The sequence below is a fragment of the Lactuca serriola genome, chromosome 1 (genome assembly GCF_051521515.1).
Source record: "Lactuca serriola cultivar US96UC23 chromosome 1, Lser_US96UC23_V15, whole genome shotgun sequence".
NCBI classification, from domain to species: Eukaryota; Viridiplantae; Streptophyta; class Magnoliopsida; order Asterales; family Asteraceae; genus Lactuca; species Lactuca serriola.
Window position 1 is genome coordinate 157694283 of NC_136408.1, and position 16981 is coordinate 157711263.

A 16981-nucleotide genomic window follows, 5' to 3' on the forward strand; every position below is an offset into this window, starting at 1 on the left:
CTATTGGATAATTTATTTTGGGTTGTGTGTTTTAATTTAAGATATGTTGAAATTCTAAATTGTTAGTTATTTATTTATTTGCAACCACACTAACTTGTTTTTTTGCATCTTTGACCTTGAAGGCTTCAACTTTGAAAATTTGAACACAAAAGCAAGAGACAAATTTTTTGACATTAGCAATCTTTTAATTTTCATGTTTTGTCAACATCTCACAACTTCTCATTATAAATAGGCCCTTCCACCTCTATATTTTCATTTAACTTATTATTCTCTAAGTTGAAGGTTTTGAGTTGTTTTTTCTTTTCAAGAACATTCATGGAAGCTAACCTCCCAATTCAAGTATGTTTCTTTTTAATTTTATACAAATATGCATTTAAAGTAATTGACTAATTTACGTCTTTATACTTCAATTAGGTTCCGTTTTGAATCTATTAGTTTTATAACTTTGATACTTCATTTTTTACATGCTTTAAATCTACCTAGATTTTTTTTACTTAATTTGTTTAGCATTTGAATTTGAAGGAGAGGTCCACATGTTGGCAACATTTTGATATGTTGTGGGTAGTAGAAAATGTTGGGTTTGAACGAAGGCAAGCAAGGTGTAAGTATTGTTTCGCTACACTTAAAGCCGATCCATCAAGACACGGTACAAGTAGTCTTAATAGACATTGTCGTACGTGTGCCAAAAATCCGAATAATATAGCTAGGTAATAAGTTTTGTGCTTTTAATTTATTTGGTAACATTTTTTTTAATACTAAATATGTTTATTTTTATTTTATGTATAGAGATTGAAGATGCGTTAACTCGACAAGATGGTCAAGGAATAAGTGTTGTTTTGTTCTTAATTGTTTAAGAATTTTGATTTGAATTGTTTTGAATATTAGACTTTGATTTTGAATTGTTCAATAGGTACCATGAAGTTGGACCCAACCATTGTCCCCTTCTTCGCTTGTGTTATGTTCTTTTCATTGTTATTTTACCACAACATGGATAAAAAGAAACATGCATTAAAATGATTATTAAAATGACGAAAGTGGTAAACTCTTCAAAAAGGGCTGAGGTGGTAAACTCTTCAAAACAGAGGATAAAAAGTGTAACAAAACTATTTGAAGGGTTAAAGATGGTCTTCATTTCCAAAAAGGATCGAAAATGTAAAGTTTTTGGATTTTGGGCTAAAAGTGTAAAAATTGCAAAATTTGGGCTTTAACCGGAAAAAAATACTATTCTGGAAGGCTTGAAACTGTTAACAAAATAAGTTTTGGGTTAAAAATGTCATTTCAACAAATCTATGATGCAAAAGTGTCAAGAAAAATGTTTCAAGGGCTTAAAATGACTTTTCTCTTATATAAAGGACTAAAATTGTTATTTTATAAAAAGAGAAGGGGCTGAAAAGGGTCAAACCACATATTTTAAACCAATTATTTTATTTATAAAATATTGAGTCAAAAATAACAATCTACGGCTTACCAAAAATCGAAAGACAAATACACGTATAACTCCAAATCATCGTTATAAACGAATTGATCGGTCTCGAGTCGATACAAAATAACAATCATTAAGTCGAACTCTCTAGTAGATATGCGATACCTAAGACAAGTAAACATTCGACACTTGGGCTTGAAAGTTTCAAATCATGATTGTTGGACCTTGCAAGTCCATTAACATGATCTTTGGGCCAAGGGATAATGATTATATGCTATTGGGCCTTCTATGACCCGATTCCATGTAAAGGGACCTTAAATGGCTTTTTAAAAGATATTGGGCCCTAGTGATCCATTAGTATTGTCATAAGGTCAAAGTAATCAAATGGGAGATGGGCCAACGTGTCTTTCGCATCCCCGATATCCTAAAATAACTCACAGAAGTAGCAGGACTTCATACTCCTCTTCTCCTCATTTGTTAGGCTTATGAGTAATAAAAGTAAATAGATTCAGGTCTTTAATCAATAGTAATCAAGGTTGTTTGGATTAAGTGAGTGATAACGGGCGACGCCTCTAAGGATCGTTCGTAAGTATGTAGTTATAACTAGTCATTATTAATGCACGATTATAACGACTCACAACCCATAATCAATCCAACACCACCCGAGTAATCAAGGAAGAGTATTCAAAAATCATTCATCGTGGCGATATCACAATTTGATAAATAACTGTATTTTATGTTTTTGGAAAACATCGGGTTTTCCGGGGGAAGTTCAACATTTTGCACTTGTGCGGTTAATAAAAAGTTTTTCAATTATACATGTGTTGAAATCATAATGCATATATTTACGGATCATTACACCTTTTTATAAACAATGGTTTTTTCAGAAAATATCAAATTTTCTGGGTTTAACAAACTACACAAATCATTTTATCACATCATTGCTTATGAACTCACCAACATTTCATATGTTGACGTTTTCCAAAATAACTTGTATTCTCAGGTAACAGGTAAGCAGAAGGGTACTATCAAGTAATGTTAGGATGTTATGTTGTTAAACTCTTGAACAATTTATGTCATGAATGTGTAATATTTAAAACATTGTACTGGATTTAAACAATATCAGTTGTAATACATTAATGCATGGTGATTTTATTTTATGATTCATGTATATTCATTGTCATGATATTCTATTTAAGTCACGCGAACCCTCAGACGTTTCCGCCGTCTGGTTCGGGGGTGTGACACATTGGCTTTTAAGCTCATAAGGCTTTCAACTTTAGCAAGCATGAGCCTCTCCTTGAGTGTAGAACTCCATTGCAAGCTTGGATTTGTCATTTAGAGTATTTAGAGCCTTGCATGAACCTAAAGTTTGCAACTTTATGTGATAAACATGCCTTGGGGACTTTTATCTGCAATATGGAACCTTTTCATGGCTTAAAAAGCATCTAAATGGATAAAGGACTGAAGGGACTTGGAAAGTTGCATGGACGACTTGGCGAGTCTGATGAAGATTGTCGTGGGCTCGGCAAGTCAGTCGGATGACTTGGCGAGTCAGCTAGGGTCTTCCCGACCCTTGGAAATGCAAGAACTCTGTGAGTTGCAAGGAAACTCAACAAGTTGGCCAAAGCGTTTTCGGCCGCAAACACTAGGAACTCGACCAGTCGTTGAAGTGACTCAGCAAGTTAACGAGTTATGCAGGAACTCGGCGAGTGGCTGGCTGCACTCGACGAGTGAGGTCAACATTGACTGTTGACCCGGACCATTGACTTTGGCTATGACCTAGGGTTGACTAGACTTCTGGGAGTATTTTGGAAATTTATGGACATTGTTGTGTGGCGGATGTTGGTGGTGGAGTTTGTGGCGGTGGGCCGTGAGTTTAAACTTGTTATTTTAAGTCGGCAGTGCGAGGTGAGTTTCCTTACTATAATCAAGGGTCTAAGGCACCAAGGACGACCCTTTTTGAATTTTTATTCTGATATGTTATGCTAGTACGATTTGTTAGATCGGCATCCTGGTAGATAAAATGGTATATGCTATTATGATCTGTTAAATAAGAATCCTGTTAGATCGGTATCCTGGTAGATAGGATGATATATGCTCTTATGATCTGTGAGACTGATATCCTGGTAAATAGGATGGTATATGTTATTATGATCGGTTAGATCGGTATCCTGGTAGATAGGATGATATTATGTTGTTGTGATCAGTTAGATCGGGTTATCTGTATATATACTGTTATGTGATTATTTGTTATTTGTGCACGTGTTGTTGGCGGTTGAGGCTTATCTGCTTTATGTGAAAGCCAATAGATCAGGGCATTCCAACCTGTCGGTTATGGGCCTAGGGTATTCCAACCCGATCGTTGATTTGATCCATAGTATGTTGGCATTCCAACCCGTTGGTTGTGGGCCTGGGGTATTCCAACCCGATGGTTGAATAGACCCATATTATTCTGCTTATGATTATATGTATTGTAGTGGGTATGGGTACTTTGGGGGAACTCGCTAAGCTTTTAGGCTTACAGTTTCAGTTTATTGTTTCAGGTACATCAGGGGATCGTGGCAAGGCAAAGGCGTGATCGTACAAGTCCTCACTTTTTATGACTTTGTTTCTGGGATACTCTTATATGATACATTTTGGAAACAAGTTTTGTAATGGTTAACAGATTGAAATGTTTTTAAAAGTTTAAATTTGGCATGATTTTTATGGGTGTTACAAGTTGGTATCAGAGCCTTGGTTTGAGTGAATTGGAGGAACATTCGTGTGAATCCAATCTCAAATCAAGGGAAGATTTTCAAAATGATTTCAAAATGGTTTTCAAAATAAGTAAAGGAGGATGCAGGGTGTACGATGAGCCGGAGACAGTAAGTAGACCCCAAGATACCATACAGTTATTTGATTATGTGATATGTTAGAACAACATGCTAGTACTAGGCTAGGGATCTTCAGTAACTGCATGGTAGAATTTCCTGATTACTTGATACCTGCTATCCTAGGGCTTTCCTTATATGAGATTGACATCATTACTGTAGTTACTTGTGTATGAATTACAGCTCTATATAATTAAGATCTTATAGCCTGAGAATGTTGATTTGGACTTATGTTTTTTTCTTGTTTGGGGCTTAGGGTAGGATCGGATATTCAAAAGCCTATAGGGTCCAGCGTTATGTATGGCTAGCATACACTAGTGTTGCAGGGTTGGTGGAAGTTTCATGGATGAGTGGGTTGTGTGATGTCGGGAAGCCAGTTACGAGATATTTAGAATTCTTCTAGGAGTGAGGATTGAGCGTTCGCTATGATTATGTATATTGTTAGGGCGTTGTGATGATACTTGAGAAAAATATGGGTAGGCGTGGAAGGTAGTATGGGCCTATACTACTGAAAGCACAAGACCAATACGCATAGCAAGGAGGTCACAACCCCTAGGGTTGAGTTGGGAGTTGGTCCCCTGTCATTATATGGATTACCAAAGATCTTTCTGGTGCCTTACCAGAATGATGGTTACGAGACGTCTTGAGACCGGATCCAGGTTAGGATCGGGATCAGGCAGCAAGGATAGGCCAGCATTGTCAGAGGGTCGTGTCAGTGAGATCATCTGAGAGGAGGTGATCGGGGTTGTCAGGGGATAGTTGCCGGAGATGTTTGGGTCTATTAAGACCGCCATGGTTGAGTATTTCGATGAGCGCTACGCAGCCATTGCTGAGATAGCTGCCACAGCAGCTTTAGCAGCTATAATGACGGAAGGGGAAGGAGATGGTCGAGCTTTCCAGTACCGTGACTTGTTACTGGGACATATTCTGATGAGTAGAGGGCTGCAGTTACTTGGGATCAGGGAGATGTTATGTACTTGTTACATTCCGCGGCCTGAGCGGGAGTGGCTATCACATACGTTTCTGGATTTGAGGCTTCAGGGGTTTTGCTCGATGTCACACCCCAAAACCGGAATGGCGGAAACGTTCTGGGGTGGAGGACGTCATGTCAAGTATCACAACATATGCAGTATAGTAATCAAAGTACAACAATCATTGCATTAATAGAATAATTCTTATATAGGTTACAATTAGTAACAACATCAAGAGTAAAATATAGAGAATAACATAAAGTGCAACTCGATACAAGGTTGTCTTCACAAAAGCTTCCGGAGTGTACCTGTTTATCGATGACCTGAGAATACAAGATATTTGAAATCGAGTATCAGCATTTTTAAATTCTGGTGAGTTCATAAGTATTTAATGACATTGATATAAATACATGTTTTCTTCAAAAAGAACTTAGAAAAGATGGTGGTTTAGAATCTACAGAGTGTTAGAATTCTTTCCAGAAAATCCTATATTTTCGAAATAAAAGTAGTCTTCTACCAAGACCCGACAATTTTATGTTTAACGAGTAATTTCCCCAAAAATACTATCATTATCAAAATATAGTTTTTACTTTAAAGGAATTGTGAGAAAAATTACAAGTAAAAATAATAGGGGAAAATAATATTATACCTCAGCAGTAAAATTGTTGGCTAAAGTAAATGAGACATAGACTCCAGGAAGGTATTGAATGGACAATATGCCTGGCTCGATCTAAAGGTGAATAAATCATAGACTCCAGGAGGGTATCGAATGAACAATACACCTGGCTCAGTCTAAAGGTAAATAAAACATAGACTCCGGGAGGGTATCGAATGAACAATACGCCTGACTCAGTCTAAAGGTAAATAAAACATAGACTCCAGGAGGGTATCGAATGAACAATACCCCTAGCTCAATCTAAAAATAAGTAAACATAGGCACCAGGAGGGTATTAAATGGAAAATACTCCTGGCAAGGTCTAAAATTAAAGGGGTGAATTTGAACTCCTATGTAACCATGTTGGTTGACGATCGAATAGCTGGTGACCCTCCAGGTCACATGATGCGTTGTGACATTATGTCACCCATGGGCCTTACCGGCTCGGACTGTAGCTAGCAGTCAGGATGCGGGAGTGTCTGTCCCGTATAGATCTATACACATGATGTCCGCTCTCCCTCCAGGAGACTGTGGTTACACGGCGAACGCGCTAGGAAGTGTCGTATCAGGAATTGGTACGTCACATTCTATTTAAAAGTGTTATAATAATAATAATATAGACTCACAAATGAACTGACTACTGTGTAATCCTTTGTACTAGAGAAAGAGAGAGAGGGAGAGAGAGAGAGAGAGAGTAAATAGAATCTCCTAACTATTCCTATAATATTTACTAGCATTCTAGAAATTTGAATAATGGAAGGATGCCTTTGCTACCCAAAGGAGATGAACTGGCCAAGAGAACTTTTATGACCATATATGTATACATGATATATAACTAATATTTAAACGACCTTCGGACAGATAACTGATACCCTATAGCCACATCCAAAAAAGGAAAATGAGGTAGGGCGAACTAGCCTTCCTAAGTCCTTTAAGCATTACTTATATAACTATTAATACACGGGCATGCATTTTATAATATAAAAGCATAAAAGAAAATTTGGTAAAAACCTTTGGAAAACTTATAAATAAGAATTTATGACTTGATGTCCTTTTATAAAACAAGCTTTGAAAACCTTTGGAAAATCTTTAATAATCTAAAAAGGGGTATTCACACTTTAACGAGACTCGAAAACATGATTTGAAAACCTTTAGCTGGATAAAGCAGTTTAACATGCAAAAATCTATTTTGCTATATAGTTATTAATCACATGTGATTGATCTAATAACTGTATAGTTCAAACTGTATCCCCCCCCCCCCATAAAAGCAGTTAAAATCATTTAAAAGGTTAATTCGGGGGTATGAACTCACCTGACGTGGCAATTCGGATGAACGGACGGTATAGGAGCTAGGTGTCAAGTGAGGACTTGAACACACACTCGGATCCTATTTAACATGTAATGATACATTCAATTATCTAATTAGTCATTTGGTAACTAATTATGAAAGTGAGGACATCCTAATGCATGAAAACACTTAACGACAAGTGCTAGGAGTACCAAGGGTTGCATATAAAGAGAGTATGGCCTCACATTGGAGTTTACTCCTCAAATGGTGGCCCTTAGGAGTGTTTACGGTTCTGGGACCATTTCCCCCATGAATTTACGGCCATAAACTCATGGCAATGGTGTCATTAGATGATCAAAACTCTTATACCACTTAAGGAATTAAGCTAGACTTGAATCTAGGGCATAGGAAGTGATTAGGGCTCCATATGGACCTTTGGAGATGTCCACGGTTGTAAACACATGAGTTTACATCCGTAAACTCATGTGTGCCCATTCATTTTATGTTTTGGCATTCCTAGATTGAGTATGCAAGGTTCTAGTCAATTATACAAGCCATAGGGGTGTTAGGGGCACCATATGACCCCTTTATTGAGTTTACGGCCCAAGGACCATTTCCTTAGGGGTTTATGGCCGTAAACTCTATGAGGACATGGTTTCTTTGATGATTACATCCCGAAATCATCAGCAAAGCAGGTCTTATATAATGACACCACACGTTACCTTTCCATCCTAGGTAATAACCTTAACTCCTATATCTTATTAATTTTTGGTGGCACTCAACCTTGCACCTGCTCTTAAATCTAAATTCGATAATTATCGGAGACTCCTATATCTTTCTAGAACGGACTTAACCTACGATAAGGTATTTACTTTAACTATCGTAACAGACCGAATGGTCATGCACTAATGATCTTCCTTCTCATGATGTGACGGCTAGAGTCAGGTCTCTTTGAGTCAGACTACAGAATGGAATATACCTTCCTTCATGTTCTAATGTGATATAATCATATTCTAGCATGTAACACTTCTACCTAGGACTGTTATACCTCTATTGATATCTTCGAGTATCTTTTCCTACAATCTGAATTTTGACGCTATATCAAACTTACTTCCTAGATTTATCTTAGTCAGGCTCGATTCGATATGACCACTAAGGTCAAAATAGCATTCATCTTCCTAGTCATTACCAAAACAAAGGTAATGATGAAAATGAACAAAATAGCTCAACGCTCAACTAATAGTGTCTTAGTATCCTTGTGATTTCCCTGATCCAAGTGCGAGTCATGTGCTTCCGGTGGTATATGCCGCCACTACTTTTCACACCTACTCATACTTGTCCCAAGAATTTCCTGGTAGTCATCCAAGTCCCCATAAGAAAGTCATATATCTATTTAACACATTGGATAGTGTAACATAACTAAGGATTATATTACTTCTTATGAACGATTAAAGTGCTATTCAAGTTCACCCTACCCTATGCCTTTTTTCCTTGGGCTACATATTACTCTCTATGTAGGATGGCTAATTCATATTCTAGACTCCGGATATGCAGCTCCGTGATCTTAATCTCCTGTAGTGTCTTTGTCTTTGGCAGCACATTTGGTTTTGTAGCTTCTTTCTCCTTCGGGCAGTCCTTCATTAAGTGCTCTTCTTCTCTGCATTCGAAACAAACCCTCCCATAGTACTCACACTCTTTAGCATAGTGAACAGGTCTTCCATACTTGTAGCATGCCACCTCCTCTTTGCATTGCCCGAAGTGCTTCCTTTTGAACTTTTCACACCGCTTTGCTTCATTTGTGTCTCCAGATTTCTTGTCATTGGGTTTGAATTTTGAAAACCTACTCTTCTTATCGGACCTTGAAGATCCCTCAAACTTCATTTTCTCTTTAGTTTCAATTTTTTCCAGACCTTTTTCCTTTATCTAGATTTCCACATTCCAAGCTGTCCAGATGGCTGCTTTTAGTGTATTTGCTAGTTTCACCATTGGATCAAAATCTGCCAGTAGTCCACTAGCAAACTTATTGACCTTGGAAAGTTCGGTAGGAACTAAGTAAGGAACCACCTTCATCTTTTTAGTAAAGTCTGCAACATACTCGCTGACATGCAACCTTCCTTTATTTAGGTTCTAGAATTTGTTATTAATTACCAGTAGGTCTTGCTCAGAGAAGTACTCTCTTTTCAACTGAAAAAGGAATTCTCCCCAAGACATCTTCTTCACCTCTTTTTTTGGCATAGAATCTGTCAATAGCTTCCACCAGTTCAACATACTGGTCCTCAGTTGTCTGGCCGTTAAAAAGGTCTTCTACTGGTTGCTGTAGTCACAACTATCAAACACCATTTCCATCTCAGATATCCAATTCATAATTTCCACTGGTGTGGGGCTCCCGGAAAGACTTGGTGGTTTGGCAGCCATGAAATCCTCATACTTACATCCATTTCTCTCAATCTTATCATCAAGATTTTTCCTTTTTACTACCTGGCGCTGAACCTAACTAATAGTTCGACTGTAATTTCCTTCCTCCAACTGTTCCTCCTGCAGCTCACATTTCACGATGGGTGCAGTAGGTTCTTCCATATTACCTTGAAGTAGACGTCTTATCTCTTCCATCTGACAATCTAACATTGCTTGTATCATCACCATTATGGTAAGGTTCAGGAACAGGTGCGACGATCGGTGCACGACCCATTACTCACTCAGGCTCAAGCTATCGGTTTTCGTTACTGTTATCTAATCCGCTCTATATCCTTCCCATGACATTCTATACACCAAAGCGAGCGTTTAATGTATCAAGACGAGAATATAGACAGGAAAGGTTTAGACGCCTAATTCTCCTTGTTACTCTGAAAATTTATATGTCAGTTCTAATACCATAATTACATGTTTAGAAACCTGAACATAAAATTTCCTATTTCTAGGTCAGCAACAGACCTTAAACCTAATAATAGCAATTTAGATAGGTAACCTAAGGCATGCTATAATACAAACCATTTAGCACATATAGGAAATTAGGCATCTTGTCCTAAAGTAAGTTAGTGCATGTGTCAATTTAGGTGTACTACCTAAATTATAATAGACTCACATCCCACGATCATCGCTTAACATTCTAAGTTTAAGTCTAGAAATCCCCTAAATTTCCTAGTTCGCTTAAACTTATGCTCTGATACCCATTGTGACATCCCCATTTTCACAACCATTTTAAATTTTTCATTTATGCTTATTTTAAAACAAAATTTATTTATAAATACGGAACTTTGTTCCTGTAAAAATACTTCTTGAAGAAATGTTTTTCATTGGTTTAGAAATAGTTTGGGATGTCATAAATGATAGAAAACATAAACATAAACAGGCCTTATAGTATCTTAGACTATCAATCTACATCTCTTTGAATCTCACATCATTCATAAACATTTGTACCGCTACCTGTGATAAAAAAAAAGTTGAGTTGGTCAGGTTGGGAAACCTGGTGAGTACATAGGGTTTTTAACCCACAATAATATAGTTATTATGTTTAATTATCAAACAATTAACTCGTTTACCCATCCCCGTTTTCTTATTTATTATTCCCTAAGGATCTATCCTAAAGGTCGTCTTAGTCTTCATTGCTGACAATACTGCTATATGGATTTCTCCACAGTACATGTCAATAGGTTTCTTGCTATCATTATTCATAAGGATCATCTTAATCATTGTTGCTGACAGTACTGTTATAAGGATTTCTCCGTAATACTTGTCTTTAAGGTAAAGTACATCAAATGGGCGTGAAATCCATCACCTACGGCATGTGCTCCACAGGACTGTCATCAAATGGTCCAGTGGTCGTCACCTATACTTTGTTAGGTAACTACTTCATTGGTACACTAGTACCATCCCTACATCTTTAGTACACTAGTACCATTTCTAAAGTCGTGGAATCATATCATTGCCTACGTCTTTCAATATACTATGACATCTTATCTTTCATCATATTATGACATCTTATCTTTCATTATATTATGACATCTTATCTCTCATCATACTATTTCATGGCATCCTATCATTGCCTACATCTTTCATCATACTATGGATAAAAAGTAATTTATCAAAAATTCACTTTCTTCGATACGCAAAGTTGTGCCGGTTTAATAGTGAAAATTCGAACAAGCATAACTTCTTCATACGAAGTCGGATTTCAACGTTCTTTATATGTGTGGAATCATTTTCACATATACTATAACTTTGGTTAAGGTTATTTATCCTAAATAACCTTCTATCAAAAAGTCATTTCTATAACTTATTATTTCTTAGTCGTCTAGCCCGAATCTATATGGGTTACATATAACTCCATAAGCTAATGCTTCTAAAGCAATGAAAGACAAAAATAAATAACTATATGCATAATATTTAATAGTTTTTTTCATTTGCATAGGTCATTAAATTGATTTATGATAAGACCATATTGTGAGGGAGAGAAAAAAAATTGATTGATGGATGTATGTAAGTTGTATGGATACTAGAATAAAAATGCTTTTATTGATGCATTTTTTTTTGTTTCCAAGCATGCCAGTCTGGCTTAATAAAATTCGGTTTGTTGTTTAAAAGAAATATTTTTTTTGCTGACATCTAACAATGCTATAAATGGGTGGATTTTGAAAGTACCTGTATGGTGGTCTGGGGTCATTTATTAAAGGCTAAAATGCTAGAAATAGCAATTTACTTTCATTGATTTGCTTATAAGAGCATCCTACTTTCACATTTGCCTATTAAAGCATTCTACTTTATGAAACCAGCCCAATTATAGCAGTGTTATCCAAATACAAAGGATTTTCGTTGCTGTAATATAAAGAAATGAAAGTAGGATGCTATAATAATTGAATAAATGGAAATGCGTTGCTATTTCTTGCATTTAGCCCTTCTTCCATATAGACAAGTAAAGTTCATAGTTACAATATTTTGTATATTTTGTGGTTTATATCATGCTTTTGTTTGTTTTAAACATGTTCCTGTAGACGCGTGAAATATTTTTTTTTTTTGATGAGATCGAACAATGCTATAAATGGGTGGATTTTGAAAGTGCCTATATGGTGGTCTTGGGTCATTTATTAAAGCCTAAAATGTTAGAAATAGCAATTTACTTTCATTGATTTGCTTATTAGAGCATCCTACTTTCACTTTTTCCTATTAAATCATTCTACATTATGAAACCAACCCAATTATAGCAGTGTTATCCAAATACAAAGGATTTTCGTTGTTGTAATATAAAAAAATGAAAGTAGGATGCTATAATAATCGAATAAATGGAAATGTGTTGCTATTTCTTGCATTTAGCCCTTCTTCCATACTAACAAGTAAAGTTCATAGTTATAATATTTTGTATATTTTGTGGTTTATATCATGTTTTTGTCTGTTTTAAACATATTCCTACAGACACGCGTTAAATATAAATGTTGATTAATTGCTAATCAAAGTACTTCAATGTCTGTTCATTTTCATGTTTAATTTGAATAAATGCTAATTAGTTGTGTTAATTAGCACCCTATTAATTTTGTTTTTTCTTGTTTCTATTTCTTTTTTTTCTAGCTGTTCATAATCTCCTATAAGCCTATATATATGGCCACTTTTATAATTGATTTAGCATTCCTTTTCTTTCATCCACCATCTACTTGTTCTCTCTTGCCAACATTATAAGTATGGCATACAGCTGATTTCTTGTTTTAGTTATTTTGTTATATGTAATGAGGGTATTTTCATGGTCGGAACGTAATGGGGGCTTAGAGGGGCCATGGCCTCCCTGTTTTTTTGTCTTTTTCCATATATACTATTAGTATAAATCTAATACTATTAAACATCAAAAATTTTGTTTGTGGCTGAGAGAATAGAGGAGGGAATTTCTTTCTTTTTACTTTTTCTTTGAGAGCTAAAGAAGAGAGTAATATTTCCTTTTTAAATTGCTTTAGCTGATTTATTATAGCTTAAGACCTAGAAAGAGAATAGAGTTCAACAAAAATTTTAACTTTCCATGTAGAAGCCTTAAGGATCTAATTCTATTTATTTTATATATTTATTGTTTCTAAATAATTACTTAGCATTTGTCAAATATAACCTAATTTTTAGTTATTTAGAATACATTTAAACTGCACTTTTAAGGGCTTCAAAAAAATACAAAAAAAAATCGATATAACTTATTAGTATTAAATTTTAAAAAATCTATATATCGATTGTTAAATGTTATTTGATTTATTTATTTTAGCTTTATTTTTTTTTTTGGTCAAAAATGACGATATAAAATTTTAAAATGTTATTTTATTTTGTGGTTTTTAATGCTAGTTATTATTTTTATAAACATTAAAACAACAATCCATTATTGAGGAATTTTAAAAATTTTAGTGTTTTTGAACAACACAACATAATTGTTAGTTAATTTTGTTAAGCTAGGTCATCTTATATAAAACCACAATTCGGCCCCCCTAGTTGTCATGTTTATGTTCCGCCCCTGGGTATTTTGGTCATTTGACAAACCTTCTTCCTTAATGGAGTCCAAACACCACGATCTGACTTAATTCAAATTTTTACCATAAATCCATCAGGAACTTTGTCTTGTAAACCATTTTGAATCCTTCAAAAGTAGCCCAGATTTTGTGGTCTAGTTGGTCTTCTATCCTTATGCTGATTATTCCGTGTCTTTCAAAAGTATGCTTCTTATGATCCTTCCACTCGCCTCATGTCGTTGATTTTGTCTGTCACCACCAGAACCTCATAAAAGTTTCTGCAGAGGTGTCACACCAGTGGTGACCTAGAATTTGTGAAAAGTCTAATGTCATTTATTTTCTCTTCATAAATCATTGCACACTACTTCAGCTTGTCTCATGAAGTTAATTGGACTAAACTTTAACTAGCTAAAACTGAAATGGAGTCGTTAAATTGCAAAAAAATGGCCGAAATATAGTGATTTTTCTGTATAGATTCATTTTGGATTTCAACTTCTATTATCGAAGCTGTTACTTAATTAGCTTAGTTTTCGGAAGCACTCGTGTTTGTAACCACATTTTTAGAAACAAATGTTATGTTAAATTTTAGTGTGTATGTGTGTAGCAGACAACTAAGTGTTGTTAATTTAAATAGATGCGTTGATTTTTCATGTATTGTAGAGTTCTCAAGTCGGTGTTGCTTCTTGGTTCTTATGCCAATACTCCAAAATGATACATATATATATATATATATATATATATATATATATATATATATATATATATATATATATATATATATAAGTGTCATACCCTATCAAGAGTGTTTGCATCCAATGTAGTAAGACGGCTGCATAAGCTTGAAGAGTTGAGAATATCAGAATGTAAGTCAATACTGGAGGTATTTGAAAGTGAAGGAGTCAACAATGATGGTGTTGATAGTATTATTAATGTTGGTGATCAAAGTGATGATACTTGTTTTGCAACCACCATCCCAAGGTCGGAAAATATGACTTTGCTTGAATTGCCCAACCTAACCATATTGCAAATCTATGAATGTCATGTTTTGGAAAATATATTCACAAGTTCCACACTTGAAAGCCTCAAGCAACTCAGAGAATTGACTGTAGCAGAGTACAAGGCAATGCAAGTGATTGTGAAGGAAGATGGAGAGCAAAAAGGAACATCTACAACTATTGTCTTCCCTCGTCTGAAGTCCCTTACACTGGCAGATTTATCAGATCTCAAGGGTTTCTTCTTGGGGAAGAATGAGTTCAGGTGGCCAGTATTGGAAAATGTTAAGATTTATGGCTGCCCACAAATGATGAATTTCACATCTGGTCACTCGAAGGCTCCAAAGCTCAACTACATACATACAGGATTAGGCAAGCATTGTCTTGATCAATGTGGCATCAACTTCCATTTGACAAATGTTACACATGAGGTACGTTGTTACTTTACTTCATCATTTAACCAGGTCAACATGTCATTTTATGATGTTCTAAGATACTATTTGCATACAAAAATTAGGTGGTTCATATTTGTATTCCAGAAGGAAACACAAAACAAAACCAAATGATCAAGATACATAACAACTTCCCATTTTTTATATCCATAAAAAGTTGTGAAAAATATGCAATTTTATTTTTTATTATAAATTAGTATTTCATTCCTAAGTTGTCTCTTATGTTACGAAAGATGTTGTATTCAGTAATTCATGAGTTAGCAATTTAATATTTAAATCAAGTTAGATGACCTAAAGACAAAGGTCCAATTGACGCATTTGGGTGGTTTTTTCCATGCTGAACATATACAATACTAGAATTAGATCAACAACCCCTTCTTGTTTACATTGTCCTTATTTTCTCTGGTTACCAAGTCAAACACTTAACCTATAACAACTACAAATCCTCCCCCACCGGCTCGCAGCCCCAAGAGCGTCACACAGAAAGAAGGTAAAGAAAGGGGGAGTGAGGTGGGGGTTGGGGTTTCTTTTTTTTTTTTGAATTTATTAATTTTTGATAAATTTTAGAATAATGTAAAAAACAAATTAAAATAGTAAATCAGTCTTTTCAGTTTTGATACAAACCGAAAAGGATCAACTATGCAATTTTGGAAGCACAGGGACTGTAACCACAAAAATCAACAAATATAGGGACCAAATTTGCAGTTTTCGCTAAAATGTATCTTAATTTGACAAATAAAATTGATATTCAAATAAAGGAATCTTCTTAATAAATAAAGATTATTTAATTTTTTGCCAAATGTCAGCTTCTCATCGAATTTAACATTTGTAATTTTCTTAGAATTTTTGAATTATTTTTTTTACACTTGTCATTTTTGTATTTTTCTTCTTTTTTATTCAAATTCCACCTATTAAATGTCATCTCACATTAATTAATAATGTAATTATATATTAGTTACTGTGTATCAATATACATATTAACCTTCCATTTATGAATTCCTATTTCTATTAATATATTATTAATTAATGTATATCAATATAGATAGTAACATTCAATTTATGAATTTATATTAATTAATTTTAAATTACCTTTATTAGTATTGATTAATTAAGACAAAATCACAAAAATGGTCATTGTAGTTGAACGAAGGTCACAAACTTAGTTTCTGTTTATTTTTTGTCGACGGAAATGGTCGTTGTGGTTTCCAAACTTATGTGAATGGTCATTTTTGCTCACACCACTACTTTTGATTTTTTTTTTATGTAGGAGAGACTATGTTTGTGACCATGGGTAAAACATATGGACCATTTATGCAATTTTGTTTATATTTTATGCTTATGAGTTTGTGACTTTTTCACCTATTTACTTTTTATGATGTCACTTTAACACATTCATTTTGAACTTTGTAAATATTACTTCCACCCTGTATTTTCTAAACTTTCACAGTTATCATCTGTGATATTTATAATTTGATTTTCTTTAATAACTTTCGTTCGTTAAGGAAAAAACTATTTTTACGTGTTTATTTTTATATATGTGTCGATACATGTTCAAGGTGATTAATGTTTGACATGAATTTAGAACTTTCGTTCATTAATTTTTTTTAAACTTTCTTTCTTTGTTCTTTATGCGTGTGTTGTGTTATATTTGTGTTTGTTAATATTTCGACATAATTGTTTTTACATTTTCATGCTTAGTTTTGTATATGTTTTCTATATATGAGTCACATCACATATAATACTTGTATTTAAAGAAGTTTTTTGAAATTTATAATTCATAACAATTATTTATAATATATCAAGAGTTTTTTTATTAGTATAGATTCAATTATCCACTTATTTATGTTTTTATTATATTTA

General features: G+C 34.5%; 1 protein-coding gene and 1 long non-coding RNA gene across 2 annotated transcripts; both read left to right on the forward strand.

Moving 5' to 3' along the window:
• Positions 1-587: 587 nt before the first annotated feature.
• Positions 588-907, forward strand: LOC145071936 (uncharacterized). The gene is made up of 2 exons (XR_013690890.1): positions 588-707; positions 787-907. It is a non-coding gene; the product is annotated as an uncharacterized LOC145071936 (long non-coding RNA).
• Positions 908-14665: 13758 nt separating this feature from the next.
• Positions 14666-15390, forward strand: LOC145063352 (uncharacterized). The gene is made up of 2 exons (XM_079010944.1): positions 14666-15100; positions 15319-15390. Exons 1-2 carry the CDS (start codon positions 14666-14668, stop codon positions 15388-15390), a joined length of 507 nt encoding a protein of 168 aa, XP_078867070.1.
• The last annotated feature ends 1591 nt before the right edge of the window (positions 15391-16981 follow it).

Bases quoted from the DNA above. Each gene is read 5' to 3' on its own strand.
- LOC145063352 (XM_079010944.1), top strand. From the start codon at position 14,666: ATGACTTTGCTTGAATTGCCCAACCTAACCATATTGCAAATCTATGAA. The intron at 15,101-15,318 runs GTACGTTGTTAC...ATTATAAATTAG, and splicing joins TGACAAATGTTACACATGAG to TATTTCATTCCTAAGTTGTC.